This window comes from Oncorhynchus mykiss, chromosome 8 (assembly GCF_057628025.1).
Source record: "Oncorhynchus mykiss isolate SJ-2025 chromosome 8, ASM5762802v1, whole genome shotgun sequence".
NCBI lineage: Eukaryota > Metazoa > Chordata > Actinopteri > Salmoniformes > Salmonidae > Oncorhynchus > Oncorhynchus mykiss.
The window spans coordinates 9,213,720-9,232,563 of record NC_143029.1 but is presented as its reverse complement, the minus strand read 5'-3'; the positions used below and the strand labels follow the sequence as shown (position 1 = coordinate 9,232,563).

The 18,844-nt window shown below is 43.2% G+C and overlaps 1 protein-coding gene across 4 annotated transcripts; it reads right to left on the bottom strand.

Annotated features, from left to right (window-relative positions):
* Positions 1 to 177: 177 nt before the first annotated feature.
* On the bottom strand, positions 178 to 15,813 carry LOC110529321 (cyclin-K). Of its 4 annotated transcripts, none has more exons than XM_021611447.3 (10): positions 15,641 to 15,813; positions 15,055 to 15,284; positions 14,185 to 14,266; positions 11,976 to 12,107; positions 11,348 to 11,480; positions 11,207 to 11,264; positions 8,862 to 9,031; positions 8,303 to 8,529; positions 7,862 to 7,964; positions 178 to 1,708 (listed from the first exon to the last, which is right to left on the bottom strand). In XM_021611447.3, exons 1-10 carry the CDS (start codon positions 15,647 to 15,649, stop codon positions 1,176 to 1,178), a joined length of 1,677 nt encoding a protein of 558 aa, XP_021467122.2. In that variant the 5' UTR covers positions 15,650 to 15,813; the 3' UTR covers positions 178 to 1,175. The 4 variants fall into 4 exon arrangements, with proteins under 4 accessions (XP_021467122.2, XP_021467123.2, XP_021467124.2 ...); XM_021611448.3 differs by having other exon boundaries at positions 11,357 to 11,480; XM_021611449.3 differs by having other exon boundaries at positions 15,055 to 15,340; positions 15,641 to 15,778.
* Between the last annotated feature and the right edge of the window lie 3,031 nt (positions 15,814 to 18,844).

Genomic DNA, 18,844 nt, shown 5'->3' with positions numbered 1-18,844 from the left:
CATATTCAAGTAGGTCCCTCCCCCTTCCGTTTGGTTCCTTCCTAGTGAATACACCCCCAAACACACGTCAACAACAACATAAAACACTCAACACTAGCCTCAATTAGCAGGGTTGAGGAACGAGTCATGGCAGTAATAGTAACACTGGCTAGACTAATAACACTACACAAACACTCGTTTCAAAGTAAGATACATTTATTTTATTATCCCAAGGGCCTACGAGACATAAAAGTGTGTGTGTGTGTATAGAAAGCACAAAATAGTTTGTTAAAGTAAAGCCTAATTAAGGCACTATTGATATAAGCATTCTAAAAAGATCCCATCGCTCAGATTTCACATAGTAAAGTTGATCATTATGTACAAATACACCCCTGGCTGTCCAGTGCTCTATCGCCCTGCCGTTCAGATATGGGTTACCAACGTCTCTCAGTTCATGACTCCTACAAGTAACAGTTTAAGTGCAATTACTGTAATTATACAGGGTACATCCAGTCCAATACATTTGACAGATTAACCAATAATCACACAGCTAAATTAAAATAATAAGGAGGAAAAAATAAGTTTGGTATTTTCCGCGATAAACCCAACTTGGTTTTCCACACACAAGGTAAAGTTATCACAATATTGATTACTGAAAATATTTTATTTTCACACAGACAAAAAAATATGTAAGCAAAAACAAGCAGCCTTTTTGTAGCATTAACCGGACCATCAGTCTAAATATCAATTGTATTTCCTTTCAATTCATCTCAAAATGTGTTCAACCATGTTAAGGATTCAATATCATCTGCCTCGTGTACTCTCAAAAGGAACCCTTTGGAATGTGGAACTGATAGAATCTCTACAGAATGCCTGTTCAGATTCCAGGGATCATAAAGATGTACATGTATGGGATTCCACAACTCTTCTAAGACCATGTACATTAAACAGATCGCTCCTTTATTTGTTAAGATCTCCAGTGGACTCCAGAGTCGTACTCATTAGGACACAATGTACCAAACTGTTTTGCAACAGAAAGCCGAAAAGGAGTATTTCTTATTGGACAAGTTCAGATAACCAAACTGAGGGACTTTCTTCTGTTTGGTGCCTAATGAACACGACCCAGGACTGACAACAGGATCAGGACTGCTAAGCATCAGACATTCCTCTACTTTTCTTCCACATTTCTCTTCCTCTCATCTCATCCATCCCCCATGATTCATGGGCATGCCAGGGGGTGGCAGGGGCACCTGAGGCTGGCCTGGTGGCAGGGGGTACACCCCAGGAGGCATACCCATCCCTGGAGGGGGCATGCGTGGAGGCGGAGGGGGGTACTCAGGGTAGCTGTGGTTGTAGCCCGGTGGAGGGTATGCTGGGGAGGGAGGGGGCAGGTTGGGGGGTGGGTAGGCGCTGGGTGGGGGGCCAGGGGGTGGGGCGTTAGGGTAAACGTGAGGGTGATAGGGCATGGGGGGACCGTAGTTGGGGGGCATGGGGGCGTAGGACGGTTCCCCTGTCTTCATTATAGACTGAAGGCTCTGGAAGCCTTCCCCTGACATGTAGGAGCTAGAGGTGGACATTCCCATGATGTAACTAGAGGGAGGAGGAGGAGGGGGGCGGTGGGGCAGGGGAGGGGGCTGGTGGGGGGGTGGGGCATGAGAGGGGGGAGGGGGAACGGGTTCAGTCCCCACGGCTGGCTCTGCTTCAGGAGGGACCGGTGGTGCTCTACGATCTATGGAGAGAGACGGAAAGAAAGAGAGAAATCATGTCATTTCCAACTCCACTAAACAAACCATCCTAATCATAGGTTATAATTCCTGTTCAACAAGACCAAAAGTTTGAGACCTGAAAACATCCAACACACTTCTACCCAGACAGTCATTCCTAGTATTCCCAGAGTTTAGACTTTACACTCCCTGCGGAGTACTCGTTGCAACAGTAATCAGATTGGTCTGAGAGAGCAGGGCAGGAGGAGGGGGGGTGGGGAGTGTTCTGACTAGGCTGGGGGGGAAGTTAGTTATGTACATTGGGATTCTAAGAAGGCCTAAAGATTGGAACGCCTGTTGTGTTTTCTGCTCTTACAGAAAGGCCCTGCACCCACATCTCTACAACTGTCTCATTAAACACACAACATAAATATGCCACTTCATCCATCATATAACAACTGACCAGCTATTCTCTCCGATAAGACAAAGATGATCAGAAGCTACTGCTGTTATTGCATATTTTTTTACATTTCACCTTTATTTAACCAGGTTGGCTAGTTGAGAACAAGTTCTCATTTGCAACTGCAACCTGGCCAAGGTAAAGCAAAGCAGTTCGACACATCCAACAACAACACATGGAGTAAAACAAACATACAGTCAATAATACAGTAGAAAAATCTATATACAGCATGTGCAAATGAGATAGGATAAGCGAGGTAAGGCAATAAATAGGCCATGGTGGCGAAGGAATTACAATATAGCAGTTAAACACTGGAATGGTAGGATGTGCAGAAGATGAATGTGCAAGTAGAGATACTGGGGTGCAAAGAAGCAAGATAAATAAATAAATACAGTATGGGGATGAGGACGATTGGATGGGCTGTTTACAGATGGGCTATGTACAGGTGCAGTAATCTGTGAGCTGCTCTGACAGCTGGTGCTTAAAGCTAGTGAGGGAGGTAAGAGTCTCCAGCTTCAGAGATTTTTGCAGTTCGTTCCAGTCATTGCAGCAGAGAACTGGAAGGAGTGGCAGCCAAAGGAAGAACTGGTTTTGGGGGTGACCAGTGAGATATACCTGCTGGAGCTCATGCTACGGGTGGGTGCTGCTATGGTGACCAGGGAGCTGAGATAAGGCAGGGCTTTACCTAGCAGAGACTTGTAGATAACCTGGAGCCAGTGGGTTTGGCGACGAGTATGAAGTGAGGGCCAGCCAACGAGAGCATACAGGTCGCAGTGGTGGGTAGTATATGGGGCTTTGGTGACAAAGTGGATTGCACTGTGATAGACTGCATCCAGTTTGTTGAGTAGAGTGTTGTAGGCTATTCTGTAAATGACATCGCCGAAGTTGAGGATTGGTAGGATGGTCAGTTTTACGAGGCTATGTTTGGCAGCATGAGTGAAGGATGCTTTGTTGCGAAATAGGAAGCCGATTCTAGATTTAATTTTGGATTGGACATGTTTAATTCGAGTCTGGAAGGAGAGTTTACAGTCTAACCAGACACCTAGGTATTTGTAGTTGTCCACATATTCTAAGTCAGAGCCGTCCAGAGTAGTGATGCTGGACAGGCGGGCAGGTGCGGGCAGCGATCGGTTGAAAAGCATGCATTTAGTTTTACTTGCATTTAAGAGCAGTCGGAGGCCACGGAAGGAGAGTTGTATGGCATTGAAGCTCATCTGGAGGTTAGTTAACACAGTGTCCAAAGACGTGCCAGAAATATACAGAATGGTGTCGTCTGCGTAGAGGTGGATCAAAGAATCACCAGCAGCTAGAGCGACATCATTGACGTATACAGAGAAGAGAGTCGGCCCGAGAATTGAACTCTGTGGCACCCCCATAGAGACTGCCAGAGGTCCGGACAACAGGCCCTTCGATTTGACATACTGAACTCTATCAGAGAAGTAGTTGGTGAACCAGGCGAGGGAATCATTTGAGAAACCAAGGCTGTTGAGTCTGCCAATAAGAATGTTGTAATTGACAGAGTCGAAAGCCTTAGCCAGGTCGATGAATACGGCTGCACAGTAATGTCTCTTATCGATAGCAGTTATGATATCGTTTAGGACCTTGAGCGTGGCTGAGGTGTACCTATGATTAGCTCTGAAACCAGATTGCATAGTGGAGAAGGTGCGCTGAGATTCGAAATGGTCGGTAATCTGTTTGTTAACTTGGCTTTCAAAGACCTTAGAAAGGCATGGTAGAATAGATATAAGTCTGTAGCAGTTTGGGTCAAGAGTGTCTCCCCCTTTGAAGAGGGGGATGACCGCGGCAGCTTTCAAATCTTTGGGAATCTCAGATGATACGAAAGAGGTTGAACAGGCTAGTAATAGGGGTTGCAACAATTTCGGCAGATCATTTTAGAAAGAAAGGGTCCAGATTGTCTAGCCCGGCTGATTTGTAGGGGTCCAGATTTTGCAGCTCTTTCAGAACATAAGCTATCTGGATTTGGGTGAAGGAGAAATGGGGGAGGTTTGGGCGAGTTGCTGTGGGGAGCGCAGGGCTGTTGACCGGGGTAGGGGTAGCCAGGTGGAAAGCATGGCCAGCCATGGAAAAATGCTTTTTGAAATGATCAATTATAGTGGATTTTATCGGTGGTGACAGTGTTTCCTATCCTCTGTGCAGTGGGCAGCTGGGAGGAGATGATCTTATTCTCCATGGACTTTACAGTGTCCCAGAACTTTTTGGGGTTTGTGCTACAGGATGCAAATTTCTGCTTGAAAAAGCTATCCTTGGCTTTCCTAACTGCCTGTGTATATTTGTTCCTAACTTCCCTGAAACGTTGCATATCTCAGGGGCTGTTCGATGCTAATGCAGAACTCCACGGGATGTTTTTGTGCTGGTCAAGGGCAGTCAGGTCTGGAGAGAACCAAGGACTATATCTGTTCCTGGTTCTACATTTTTGAATGGGGCATGCTAATTTAAGATGGTGAGGTAGGCACTTTTAAAGATTAACCAGGCATCCTCTACTGACGGAATGAGGTCAATATCCTTCCAAGATACCCGGGCCAGGTCGATTAGAAATGCCTGCACGCTGAAGTGTTTTAGGGAGCGTTTAACAGTGATGAGGGGTGGTTGAAAACAGCAGAGGTGTATTTTGAGGGCAGGTTGGTTAGGATGATATCTATGAGGGTGCAAGTGTTTACGGATTTGGGGTTGTACCTGGTGGGTTCATTGATCATTTGTGTGAGATTTTGGGCATCAAGCATAGATTGTAGGATGGCCGGGGTGTTAAGCATGTCCCAGTTTAGGTCACCTAGCAGCACGACCTCTGAAGATAGATCGGGGGGAAATCAATTCACATATGGTGTCCAGGGCACAGCTGGGGGCAGAGGGTGGTCTATAGCAAGCGGCAACAGTGAGAGACTTGTTTCTAGTTAGGGATGGAAACTTCAGGGTTTTTGGTGTTCCTAAGCCAGAATTCAGACACGGCTAGGACATCAGGGTTGGCAGAGTGTGCTAAAGCAGTGAATAAAACAAACTTAGGGAGGAGGCTTCTAATGTTAACATGCATGAAACCAAGGCTTTTACGGTTACAGAAGTCAACAAATGAGAGCACCTGGGGAGTGGGAGTGGAGCTAGGCACTGCAGGGCCTGGATTAACCTCTACATCACCAGAGGAACCGAGGAGGAGTAGGATGAGGGTACGGCTAAAGGCTAAAAGGAGCAGGTTTCTGGGCATGAGAGAATGGATTCAAGGCATGGTAGGATGTGAGTACATTGGAAGTAAACTTAGGCATCGAGTAATGATATTGAGAGAGATATTGTCTCTGGAGATGTTTAAACCAGGTGATGTCACTGCATATGTGGGAGGTGGTAGGTTAAGGCATATTGATCAGGGCTAGAGGCTCTACAGTGAAATAAGACAATAATCACTAACCAGGAGAGTAATGGACAAGGCATATTGATATTATGGAGAGGCATGCGTAGCCGGGTGACCAATAGGGGTCCAGTGAGTGGTTGGACTGGCTGGAGACACGGCGATTCAGACAGCTAGCAGGCCGGGGCTACAAGCTAGCAGACCGGGGCTAGCAAGCTAGCAAAAGGGCCTTAGAGGGGCATCTCGACAGAGTAAAGTCTGTTTTGGTCTCCGCGTTGGTGACGTCAATAGACCAGTCGTGATGGATTAGTAGGGTTCTGAGTAGCAGAGGGGTGCGCATTCAGGGGTGGTCGCGATGTAGAGGTCAGTTGAGTACCCCCTCGAGTAGATAAAGTCGTAGTCCAGTCATTAAGGATCGGCAGGGTTCCGTGCCACGTACAGGCAGTAGAAGGGGTCCGGGTATTGTAGCCCAGGAGTGGCTGATGGGCCTCTAGCAAGCTGGGAGAAAGGGCCTAGCATGGGCTGCAGGCTAATTGGTGCTTACTCCGGGAAAAACGTTAGCCAGTAGTCGGATAGCAGCTAGCTAGCTGCGAAGATCCAGGTGAAAATGTCCAGAGCTTGCGGTAGGAATCCGGGGATATGGAGAGAAAATAGGTCCGGTATGCTCTGGTTTGAGTCGCGTTGTACAAACTGGCGGGAGCTTTCCGAGCTAAAGGTTAGCTGTGGACCGCTAGCAGTGATTAGCTGACTGCTAGCTAGTGAGCTGGCTAGCTTCTGTTGTGGGATTCCTTATTCGAGGTGAATAATACTTTAGAAAAAAACTGATCCGCACCACATTGGGTGAGGCGGGTTGCAGGAATGTTTTGAAGTTGAGTTTTAGAAAAAAAAAAGATATGCGTATAAAAAGATATATACACGGGACACGATAAAACGAGGACAAAGGACGTCTGACTGCTACGCCATCTTGGAAAATGATGAGAAACTACTGAGAAGTAAGACCTGTTCCGTGTCATTTCAGCAAGCCAAGACACCCATCATCATCTCAGCTAGTTCTGAAATTGTTACTGTTCTTAGAACAGGTAAGAATCGCATTCCTAAAACATTATTTTGCTGAAATGTAATTTTAATCTCTGAGAAATGAATCTTATTGATTGCAACCAATTTAATTTATAGGATTCCGATGATGTTCAATAAATAAAGTACTCAAATTCTGATTTGAACCAAACTTCTTCCTACCAATGAGTAAGACATGTGGAATACATTTTGTTTGTCAAGACACCCACTGACCCCCCCCCCCCCCCCCCCACACTCAATGACAATTCCACCCCAACAACAAGTATACAATATCAGTTCTCTATGTTTGAAGTATGTTGTATGAAGCTGCAGCTTGGAGTATTGTTTCACCATACTATGTAATGTATTCCCTGTGAATATGATGGCTTTTTCCCCCTGTTCAGAGAAATTAGTCATTGAAGTCGCTTGCATTATTTACCATAAAGTAGTGTGGAAGTACCAGGCTTTGACCACTAGATGTTGCTGTTCCTTCTTTTATTCATTTTGCTGGTGTCTTGTGTTTATTAAATAGATGTTTTATTTATTTTACCTTTATTTAACTAGGCAAGTCAGTTAAGAACAAATTCTTATTTTCAATGACGGCCCTAGGAACAGTGGGTTAACTGCCTTGTTCAGGGGCAGAACGACAGATTTGTACCATGTCAGCTCGGGCGTTTGAACTTGCAACTTTCCGGTTACTAGTCCAACGCTCTAACCACTAGGAGATCACAACATTTCTTTTGCAACTTTGGGTAGAAAACCAATAGACTTGGCTCATGATAAAAAAAATGGATTGTGTGTGGTCACGGGAACATTTAGTGATCAAACCTGGTACTTCCACACTACTTAAGCGAGCAGCTTCAATTACTAATGTCACTGAACAGGGGCAAAAAACAACCAGATTCCCAGGGAATACATTATATAGTATGAAGAAGCAATACTCCAAGCCACAGCTTCATACTACTTGTCAAACACCGAGAACTGATACTGGTTGTTGGGGTGAGATTGGCATGGGGTGTGGAGAATGTTTTAGGGGATTTCTCATGTCTCATTGGTAGGAAGAACTTTGGTCCAAATCAGACATTGGGTAATATACAGTATTTATTGAAGATGTATATATATAAGATATAAATTTAAATGGTCAAATTGGGTGCAAACAATTATCTTAATTTCTCAATGATCAAATTATAGTTTCGGAATGCTAATGGTATCTGTTACTAACTACAGAAGCGATTTCAGAACAATCTGAGAGGGTGGGTTTTGAAATCTTCTTTCTGGTGCTTTTTGAGGAGGAACGACCCAAGAGACACTCACCAGGAGGGGGTTGTGAAGTGGGCAGGGGGGGCATAGGGCTCTCCAACCGTGGAATCTTACAACCCACTTGTTCTGGTGGTTTAGGTTCCTCTTTCAGAGAACTCTGAGAAGACAAAAAGAGAGATAGTCACTCACATACACTGCTGCTTCAAGCAGGCACACAATACAAGCACCAAATTTGACCTCTGAGCACTTTAGTTATGGTAAGCTACTACAGAACTATAGAGAAACTATAGAGAAACTATGATGTCAGGGTGGTTGAATGATCACTTTTATCCACAGATACTACACACAAATGAATGAATGAATGAGTTAATTGATAATTTATTGAATTAATGAATAAACTGTATTGATCCCCAGATGGAAAAGTGGGTTTTCTTTATCACCAGCTGAGCTGAAACATCCAGGGACAACGCAGTAAGGCATACAACACACACTCACATGTGTGCGTTTAAGCTGGCGTGGTGGGCTGCCCTGGGGTGAGTTCTTCTTGGGTGGAGGGGGCGGTGGAGCACCCCCTGGAGGCTGGTCCTTTGGAGGTTCTGGGACTGGAGGAGGGGCAGGGACCGGGGAGTGGGGTGGACCTCTCTGCTTGGTCTCCTGCTCCAGGCCTGGAGGGATGGGAGTCTTCCCCTGGGAGTACAGGTCCAGGATCTGGTGACAGATGTCTGGGAAGAGAGAGATTAGGTAGGAGAGGCGAGGTTCGGCAGACAGGGACAATATGGGTCGAATTCTAACTTGATAAATATGCTACACATTGGACATGTTGCATAAATCATGTCAATAAGCGATTTGCTTAGTTATGGGAACAGATCTCAATTTAGGATTCAGCCCTACGAGACAAAAGAAAAAAATATGAAATTGTTACATTACAAATAAATGTTTTTACACAAAGATCAATAACTTCTTCTCTCTCACAATGTTGGAAGGCAGGTCCAGAAAGGCAAATATACAGCGTTACATATTCCACTAGATCCTGTCAGAGACTTCCTGTCTATACCTTCCAGCAGCTCCACTGGGACGTCCTGGACAAACTGCTCCCACCATCGCCGTGACGACTGCTTGGACGTCCACTCCTGGATGTCAAACTTACACAGCCGTCCAGCCAGGTACATGACTGCTACAGCTATGATCTCTGGTTCCCACTGCAGGGACAGCATGGTGCACAGACTGGGGGGAGAGAGAGGTAGGAACAGAGAGAGAGAGCAGTTTAGATGTGGAGGCAAATACAAAGTCGTACAATACTCCTCAATGAATACTGTAAGATGAGAGAAGGAGAGAACCAACCACTGTAAGATGAGGTACTATATATGACAGGAAACAGGAGTATACATAGGAGACCTGTAACAACATACAAGCCTTCAGGTCAGATGTAACTAGAGACACTGTAAGGTGAGGTACTATATATGACAGGAAACAGGAGTATACATAGGAGACCTGTAACAACATACAAGCCTTCGGGTCAGACGTAACTAGAGACACTGTAAGGTGAGGTACTATATATGACAGGAAACAGGAGTATACATAGGAGACCTGTAACAACATACAAGCCTTCAGGTCAGATGTAACTAGAGACACTAAGGTGAGGTACTATACAGTGCCTTGCGAAAGTATTCGGCCCCCTTGAACTTTGCGACCTTTTGCCACATTTCAGGCTTCAAACATAAAGATATAAAACTGTATTTTTTTTTGTGAAGAATCAACAACAAGTGGGACACAATCATGAAGTGGAACGACATTTATTGGATGTTTCAAACTTTTTTAACAAATCAAAAACTGAAAAATTGGGCGTGCAAAATTATTCAGCCCCTTTACTTTCAGTGCAGCAAACTCTCTCCAGAAGTTCAGTGAGGATCTCTGAATGATACAATGTTGACCTAAATGACTAATGATGATAAATACAATCCACCTGTGTGTAATCAAGTCTCCGTATAAATGCACCTGCACTGTGATAGTCTCAGAGGTCCGTCAAAAGCGCAGAGAGCATCATGAAGAACAAGGAACACACCAGGCAGGTCCGAGATACTGTTGTGAAGAAGTTTAAAGCCGGATTTGGATACAAAAATATTTCCCAAGCTTTAAACATCCCAAGGAGCACTGTGCAAGCGATAATATTGAAATGGAAGGAGTATCAGACCACTGCAAATCTACCAAGATCTGGCCGTCCCTCTAAACTTTCAGCTCATACAAGGAGAAGACTGATCAGAGATGCAGCCAAGAGGCCCATGATCACTCTGGATGAACTGCAGAGATCTACAGCTGAGGTGGGAGACTCTGTCCATAGGACAACAATCAGTCGTATATTGCACAAATCAGCCCTTTATGGAAGAGTGGCAAGAAGAAAGCCATTTCTTAAAGATATCCATAAAAAGTGTTGTTTAAAGTTTGCCACAAGCCACCTGGGAGACACACCAAACATGTGGAAGAAGTTGCTCTGGTCAGATGAAACCAAAATTGGAACTTTTTGGCAACAATGCAAGACGTTATGTTTGGCGTAAAAGCAACACAGCTCATCACTCTGAACACACCATCCCCACTGTCAAACATGGTGGTGGCAGCATCATGGTTTGGGCCTGCTTTTCTTCAGCAGGGACAGGGAAGATGGTTAAAATTGATGGGAAGATGGATGGAGCCAAATACAGGACCATTCTGGAAGAAAACCTGATGGAGTCTGCAAAAGACCTGAGACTGGGACGGAGATTTGTCTTCCAACAAGACAATGATCCAAAACATAAAGCAAAATCTACAATGGAATGGTTCAAAAATAAACATATCCAGGTGTTCGAATGGCCAAGTCAAAGTCCAGACCTGAATCCAATCGAGAATCTGTGGAAAGAACTGAAAACTGCTGTTCACAAATGCTCTCCATCCAACCTCACTGAGCTCGAGCTGTTTTGCAAGGAGGAATGGGAAAAAATGTCAAAAAATGTTGGGGTATATGTGATAGACATATACCCCAAGCGACTTACAGCTGTAATCGCAGCAAAAGATGGCGCTACAAAGTATTAACTTAAGGGGGCTGAATAATTTTGCACGCCCAATTTTTCAGTTTTTGATTTGTTAAAAAAGTTTGAAATATCCAATAAATGTCGTTCCACTTCATGATTGTGTCCCACTTGTTGTTGATTCTTCACAAAAAAATACAGTTTTATATCTTTATGTTTGAAGCCTGAAATGTGGCAAAAGGTCGCAAAGTTCAAGGGGGCCGAATACTTTCGCAATGCACTGTATATGACAGGAAACAGGAGTATACATAGGAGACCTGTAACAACATACAAGCCTTCAGGTCAGACGTAACTAGAGACACGGTAAGGAGTCCAAACTATTGTGTTATGTTTGGCCCACCTGTCGTTGACAAAGGTCCAGGCCATCTGCACCAGCTTCTGAACTTTGGTTTTGTCACCTAGAATAAAACAAAGACAGTTGGAAATGAAAAGTTGGAAATGAAAAGTTGGAAATGAAGTCAAACTAAGATGGAAACACCACCTTTCAGACCTTTGAGCTGTTTGGCGTATCGCAGCAGGAACATGTAAGGGTGTTCCACTTGCAGGTCAAACTTGATCGTCTGTAGCAGGATCCTCTCTAGCACCATAACCTCTTCCTGTTGATGGCGAAAATCCTAGGATACATCCCAGGACCCAAGCAAGAGCGTAAAGTTAAGGAAACACAAGGGCTTTTCACACTACTACAAAAAAAAATCTAGCAGTATTGACTTGGCCTGGCTAAGCATCCACCGTAATCTTGAAGGTGCATATGGAGGAATGCAGATATGATGTAATTGTTTTGGTACAACCCAGAGAGTTTTTAAACCAAGGCGCGCAACATGGATCTTACTTTTTTGGGGTTTTTCAAGTTTACTGTGCTAATGCCGATACAAAAGAAGACTAATGGAGAGCACTGTATAATACGACGTCGCTAATTAGACGTGTGTTAAGTACATGGGGGACACCATTTTATGGTTGGAACTGTGCTGAAAAGGACACTGTGAAAAGAAAAGCCTATTATCGAGCTAGCACAGTTTCGTTTGGGTTAGCACGTGTGACAAGGTTACCAGCAGGACTTCACTGTACAAACAGAGGAAGGAGAAGAGTGAATGGAGTAAGATATTTCTCACCTTTGGGTCGTCTCCAAACTGGGCGAACTGTACGTCGTTCAGTAAGCTGCGAGCCGTCTTGATGATGTCTTTACATTTCTTAGGAGTCTCCTCCACTTTCCCAGCCAGGAAGAGACAACACGCACCTGTCACCTGGAGACAGGGTGCCTTCAGGAAGTATTCATACCCCCTGTGACTTATTCCACATGTTGTTGTGTTACAGCCTGACTTCAAAATGGGTTTAAAATGGTTTTTCCTCACCCATCTTTACACTATACACCATAATGACAAAGTGAAAATATGATTTTAGAAATGTTTGCAAATGTATTGAAAATGAAATACCTAATTTACATAAGTATTCACATATTAGAATCACTTTTGGCAGTGATGACAGCTGTGAGTCTTTCTGGGTAAGTCTAAGAGCTTTCCACACCTGGATTGTACAATTTTTGCAATTTTTTTAATTTTTTATTATTCAAGCTTTGTTAAGTTGATCATTGCTAGACAACCATTTTCAAGTCTTGCCATAGATTTTCAAGCCGATTTAAGTCAAAACCGTAACTAGGCCACTCAGGAACATTCACTGTCTTCTTGCGAAGCAAATCCAGTGTATATTTGGCCTTGTGTTTAAGGTTATTGTCCTGCAGAAAGGTGAATTAATTTCACAATGTCTGGTGGAAACCGCCAGTGCTTAGCTCCATTCCATTTATTTTTTTCATCCTGAAAAACTTCCCAGTCCTTAAAAATTAGAAGCATTCCCATAACATGACACAGCCACCACCATACTTGAAAATATGGAGTGTTACTCAGTAATGTGTTGTATTGGATTTGCGCCAAACATAGCACTTTGTATTCTGGAAAATATATTATTTCACTGCGGTTTTCATGGTACAATGATTCCCTACACATTGTCACAAACTGAAATTAGGGGAACTATTAGAGTTTTAGCAACCAGGAAATGGCGGAGCGATTTCTGCATCGTGCAACTTTAATTGCTTTGCCACACTTTTTGCAGTATTATTTTAGTGCCAAACAGGATAACAGGATAATTAGGTTAGTATTGTGGAGTAACTACAATGTTGTTGATCCATCCTCAGTTTTCTCCTATCACAGCCATTAAGCTAGGCAACTGTTTTAAAGTCACCATTGGCCTCGTGATGAAATCCCTGGGTGCTTTTCTTCTTCTCGGCAACAGAGTTAGAAAGGACGCCTGTATCGTTGTCGTGACTGGGTATGTATTGGCCTTTCTGGGGAGTTTTTCCCTAGCCAACGTGCTTCTACATCTGCATTGCTTGCTGTTTGGGGGTTTTAGGCTGGGTTTCTGTACAGCACTTTGATATATGGGGCGGCAGGATAGCCTAGTGGTTAGAGCGTTGGACTAGTAACCGGAAGGTTGCAAACCCTGAACAGGCAGTTAACCCACTGTTCCTAGGCCGTCATTGAAAATAAGAATTTGTTCTTAACTGACTTGCCTAGTTGAATAAAAAAAGATCAGCTGATGTAAGAAGGGCTATATAAATAAAACTGATTTGATATTGACACAGCATTCAGAGTGTCATGAATAACTTCACCATGCTCAAAAGGGAAATTCAATGTCTGCAAGTTCTTTGCGAGCATTGGATAACCTCCCTGGTGTTTGTGGTTGAAATTCACTGCTCGACAGAGGGACCTTACAGATAATTGTATGTGTGGAGATAAACACTATTATTGCACACAGAGTGAGTTCGTGCAACGTAAATGACTTGTTAAGCACATTTTCACTCTTGAATTTATTTAGGCCATAACGAAGGTGTTGAATACTTATTGACGTAAACATTTTTCATTTTTAATGAATTAGTAAAAAATGTCTTAAAACATAACTCAACTTTGACATTATGGGGTATTGTGTGTAGGCCAGTGACCAAAACATCTCAATTTAATCAATTTTAAATATCAGGCTGTAAGACAACAAAATATGGAAAAAAGTAAAGGGGTGTGAATACTTTCTGAAGGAACTGTACACAATACACAGGTCTCACTCACCATTTAATCCCAGCACAGGTATGCACCACTGAGATTAAAATGTTGACAACATGACTGTGTTCAATCATTCCGATTTGTGAAGGCAAGTATAGCATTGCAAGTCCCTTTGGCTAAGTGTGTCTGCTAAATGTAAATGATAATAGTACTAATGAACATTGCAGAAATCCCTTATGCATAGTGACACCAGTACTGTAAAGGCTATACTCACATATCTGGGGAACTGTTTGAAGGAGTGAAACATGTAGAAGCGGTGGAAGTAGATGATACCTGTTGCCAAGGTGTCATAATGTCTGATAACAGAGTTAAGGGTAAATTCAACCAACCAGGAGGAGGACTTGAAACCATTTTTAGTTCTAAAATGTAAAAACGAGTTGTTGTTTTTTTTACCCTAATTGAATATACACTGAGAGTACAAAACATTAAGGACATCTGCTCTTTCCATGACATAGCCTGACCAGGTGAAAGCTATGATCCCTTATTGATGTCACTTGTTAAATCCACTTCAATCAGTGTAGATGAAGTGGCAGAAACAGGTTAAAGAAGGACTTTTAAGCCTTGTGACATGAATTGTGTATGTGTGCCATTCAGAGGGTTATTGGGCAAGACAAAATATTTAAGTGCCTCTGAACAGGGTAATGGTAATAAGTGCCAGGCGCACCGGGTTGTGTCAAGAACTGCAACGCTGCGGTTTCTTTCCATGTTCAACAGTTTCCTGTCTGTATCAAGAATGGTCCACCACCCAAAGGCCATTCAGACAACTTGACAAACTATGGGAAGCATTGGAGTCAACATGGGCCTACATCCCTGTGGCCCAATGAATTGAGGTTGTTCTGGTTGCTCTGAGAACAAAAGTGGGGATGCAGCTAAATATTAGGAAGGTGTCCTTAAAATGTTTTATACACTCAGTACACAGTATACATCATTGTAAATATTTATCACTTTCCTTGTGTATGGTTATATATTTTGATATATTGAATGTTAATAATATTGTGAACCTGTAATAATTTTTTTTTGTGATGTCACCGAGCACTGCCCCTAAATGAAATGACTTTCCAATATCTAGTGTGTAAAAGGATACAGTCCAAGTCTGGTCCCCACATCAAATATGAACCGGGCCCCCTCCCTGCGGTACCGGGCCTCGGTGGCTGGGTCCAGGCCCTCGGACTGGGACGGGGTGTGGGCCAGGTCCTTCTTGTCCCAGTACCAGCATGGCTTGATATGGTCCAGGAAGGCTTGACCACTAGCGGGGTGGTTGTTTTCCTTCATCTGGAGAAGCGAGGAGGGTGATGGAGCCGCTGAACTAGAAGACTGGCAACCGAGGAGGAAGGGATCATTCACAGCATGAATGAATGGTGTTTTGTCATCTTGGATGAAGAAATAGGGTAACGTTAGCTAGTAAGCTAGCTAGCTAGAGTTATAAAAACGAAACATATCACAAACATATAGTGTTGTAAGCTAGCTAGAAGGATGTTTACCTTTATCATTCTAGCTAGCTTACTAGCTTTCAGGCCGAAGTTGCTAACGTTAGCTAGCTAAGTTAACTTGCTAAACTTAACTTTAGCACTCCCTCGAGAGGCTAACGCCAGCTAATGACATTTCAACTAATCCAAAACACACGCATGTCTAACGTACGTGGTCTAAAATCTGAAAATAAGCACAATTACCTTTATCATGTAGACTGAATAATGAGTAACACTATCAACAATCGATTAACTCGTTTTATATTTATATTGAATTAGTCATCGTAACATGGACGCCGCCATTTTGTTGTACGTCAGAAGCCGGTGCGGGGGTTGTATGCGTGCGCAGTCGCTTTTTGGACAAAATGACCCACTAGAGAGCGACAGAGAACTACTAATGTAGATGACTCTACCAAAGATAGAACAATGAGCCAGATATTTCCAAATCGTGTTCCAAATCACGAAAAAAATAAAAAGATAATTACTTGACACATTGGAAAGAATTAACAACTGCACAAACTAGGATGCTATTTGGCCCTAACAAGAGTGTACACAGTGGCAGAATACCTGATCACTGTGACTGACCAAACTTAAGGAAGGTTTTACTATGTACCAACTTCAGTGAGCATGGCCTTGCTTTTGAGAAAGGCCGTGGTAGGCAGACATGGCTCTGAAGAGAAGACTGGTTATGTGCACACTGTCCATGAATTGAGGTGGAAACTGAGATGCACTTCCTAACCTCCTGCCAAATGTATGACAATATTAGAGACACATATTTCCCTCAGATTACACAGACCCACAAAGAATTCAAAAACAAACCCAATTTGGATAAACTCACATATCTATTGGGTGAAATACCACAGCAGCAAGATTTGTGACTTGTTGCCACAAGAAAAGGGCAACCAGTGAAGAGCAAACACTACTATAAATACAACCCATAATTATGTTTACTTATTTTCACTTTTGTATTGTACTATTTGCACATAATATAACATTTGAAATGTATTTTATTTTATATTGGTTACTGTAAATGTTTATTTCACTTTTGTTTATTATCTATTTCACTTGCTTTTCACTTGTTTCCCACACCAATAAAGCCCTTACATTGAAATTGTATTGTATAAATGTGAAGCATCCAGTAGCAAGATGGATTTTGGCCGACATTCTGCAAATTTTCTCATCGATTAAACATTTGATCCCAATACAGTTTTCTGTTTCCAAAACTAGAATCTGTAACTAACTGAGTGTACTGCATTTTGTAGACTTTACCCTTTGCCAAAGTTTCATAAAATTGTGTTTTTTAGAAGGAGTGCAAGGGCAAATTTAGTGATTGGACACGCGCAATTCATAGGCGTTCCCTAACGGAAATATGCAAATAAATACTAGAACGCGCCAATAAGATCTCACTAGCTCGTGCTTGGCTCTGCCCACCTCCTTGCTTGTTCTGCCCACTATGATTCATTTGCTCCCATTGGAAACGACAGACTCTGGTTAATCTTGAGTTAATTATACAAATCTTTGCCTTTACTTTTCTAAGTGGAGGAGCCAAGGGGCCAGTGTTCCGGTTCTTGAAGCACAGTTTTTGCTTCGGTACTGCAGTTTAACTGACGCCTGGCCCAGAAAGACAAGAAGGAGACACAAAGCATCCATTGAATTATTCAAATAATTGGCGCTGAGGCCGTTTTTTTCCCGTTACTCACACCCGAAAATATTAAAACGGTATATTCCTCCGGTACACTGTCCTTCTCTCAGCACATATCAAAGCTGCAGGCTAAAGTTAAATCTAGACTTGGTTTCCTCTTTCGTAATCGCTCCTCTTTTACCCCAGCGGTCAAACTAACCCTGGTTCAAATGACCATCCTGCCCATCCTAGACTGCTAGATGCGTAATTTATAGATCGGCAGGTATGGGTGCTCTCGAGCGGCTAGATGTTCTTTACCATTCGGCCATCAGATTTGCCACCAATGCTCCTTATAAGACACATCACTGCACTTTAGACTCCTCTGTAAACTGGTCATCTCTGTATACCTGTCGCAAGACCCACTGGTTGATGCTTATTTATAAAACCCTCTTAAGCCTCACTCCACCCTATCTATCTACTGCAGCCCTCATCCTCCACATACAACACCCGTTCTGCCAGTCACATTCTGTTAAATGTCACCAAAGCACACATATCCCTGGGTCGCTCCACTTTTCAGTTCGTTCCTGCTAGCGGCTGGAACGAGCAGCAACAAACAGTTTTTATTCAAAGACTCAATCATGGACACTCTTACTGACAGTTGTGGCTGCTTTGCATGATGTATTGTTGGCTCTGCCTTCTTGTCCTTTGTGCCCAACAATGTTTGTACCATGTTTTGTGCTGCTACCATGTTGTGCTGCTACCATGCTATGTTGTCATGTGTTTCTGCCTTGCTATGTTGTTGTCTTAGGTCTCTATGTATTTTTGTGGTGTCTCTCTTGTCGTGATTTGTGTTTCATCCTATATATAGGATGGCCGTCATTATAATTAATAATTTGTTCTTAACTGACTTGCCTAGTTAAATAAAAATAAATGAAATCCTCGTCTGCCGTGTTTTTTGACGAAGTGATGACGTCGTCGCTGCTCCCTGTGTGCACTGTTACAGCGTTCAAAACAACTGGGGATTGGGAACTTGGAAATCTCTGACTTCCGAATTCAATGCGTTCACGACAACTGGGAACTCAGGAAAAAAACGAGCTCTGACTGGGTAAATTCGTTTTGAAAGGTCATCCAACTCGGAAATCCAAGTCTGGCCTCTTTCTTTTGCTCCGACTTTCCGACCTGAAGAACACTGACGTCATGATTTGACCTCGTTTTTTCCCCAAGTTCCCAGTTGTCTTGAAAGCATAATGAGTGCTAGTGAGCATGTGATGTTGGTCCGTATAACCGGATGCAACCCGGATATAGACGGTCCATGAATCGGCGTATAAAACCTTAGTAGATTACCTTGAAAACAACAGGTCGGACATTTTGGACGCGGCCTCCAATTCTTATTATACCTCAGTAAAAGGAGTTCAATGGTCAGTCCGAGTTCATGAATGGATGGATAAATGAAAAAATCAATCAGTGGCCACAGCCCCGCTACTGTCCAGAAGATGACGCTGTTTTGCATGTAATGCTGGTATGCATTCCTGTCTCAATATTATATGATAACAGCTAGCAAACAATGTAAATAAAGTAATTGCTTGCGTTAATAAGCAGCATACTTGACTCCTCACTGTCATATTAATGTTTTGGTACATTTTATTTGAGTAAGGTCATTCCAGAATGCAGAATGCAGCAGTTTCACCCTCACTCAGTGCCTTCTGTGACGGAAGGGCAGCCAGAGGAAGCACAGAGCGTAGGCATCGTAGATCTTCTTTGGTTGCGAGTGATTGGCTCAGGGTGAT

Excerpts from the sequence above, each read along its gene's own strand:
- LOC110529321 (XM_021611447.3), bottom strand. Across the intron at positions 12,108-14,184 it reads TCAAACAGTTCCCCAGATAT|GTGACAGGTGCGTGTTGTCT; the intron begins GTGAGTATAGCC and ends CCCTGTCTCCAG. Across the intron at positions 11,265-11,347 it reads ACAGCTCAAAGGTCTGAAAG|GTGACAAAACCAAAGTTCAG; the intron begins GTGGTGTTTCCA and ends GTTTTATTCTAG.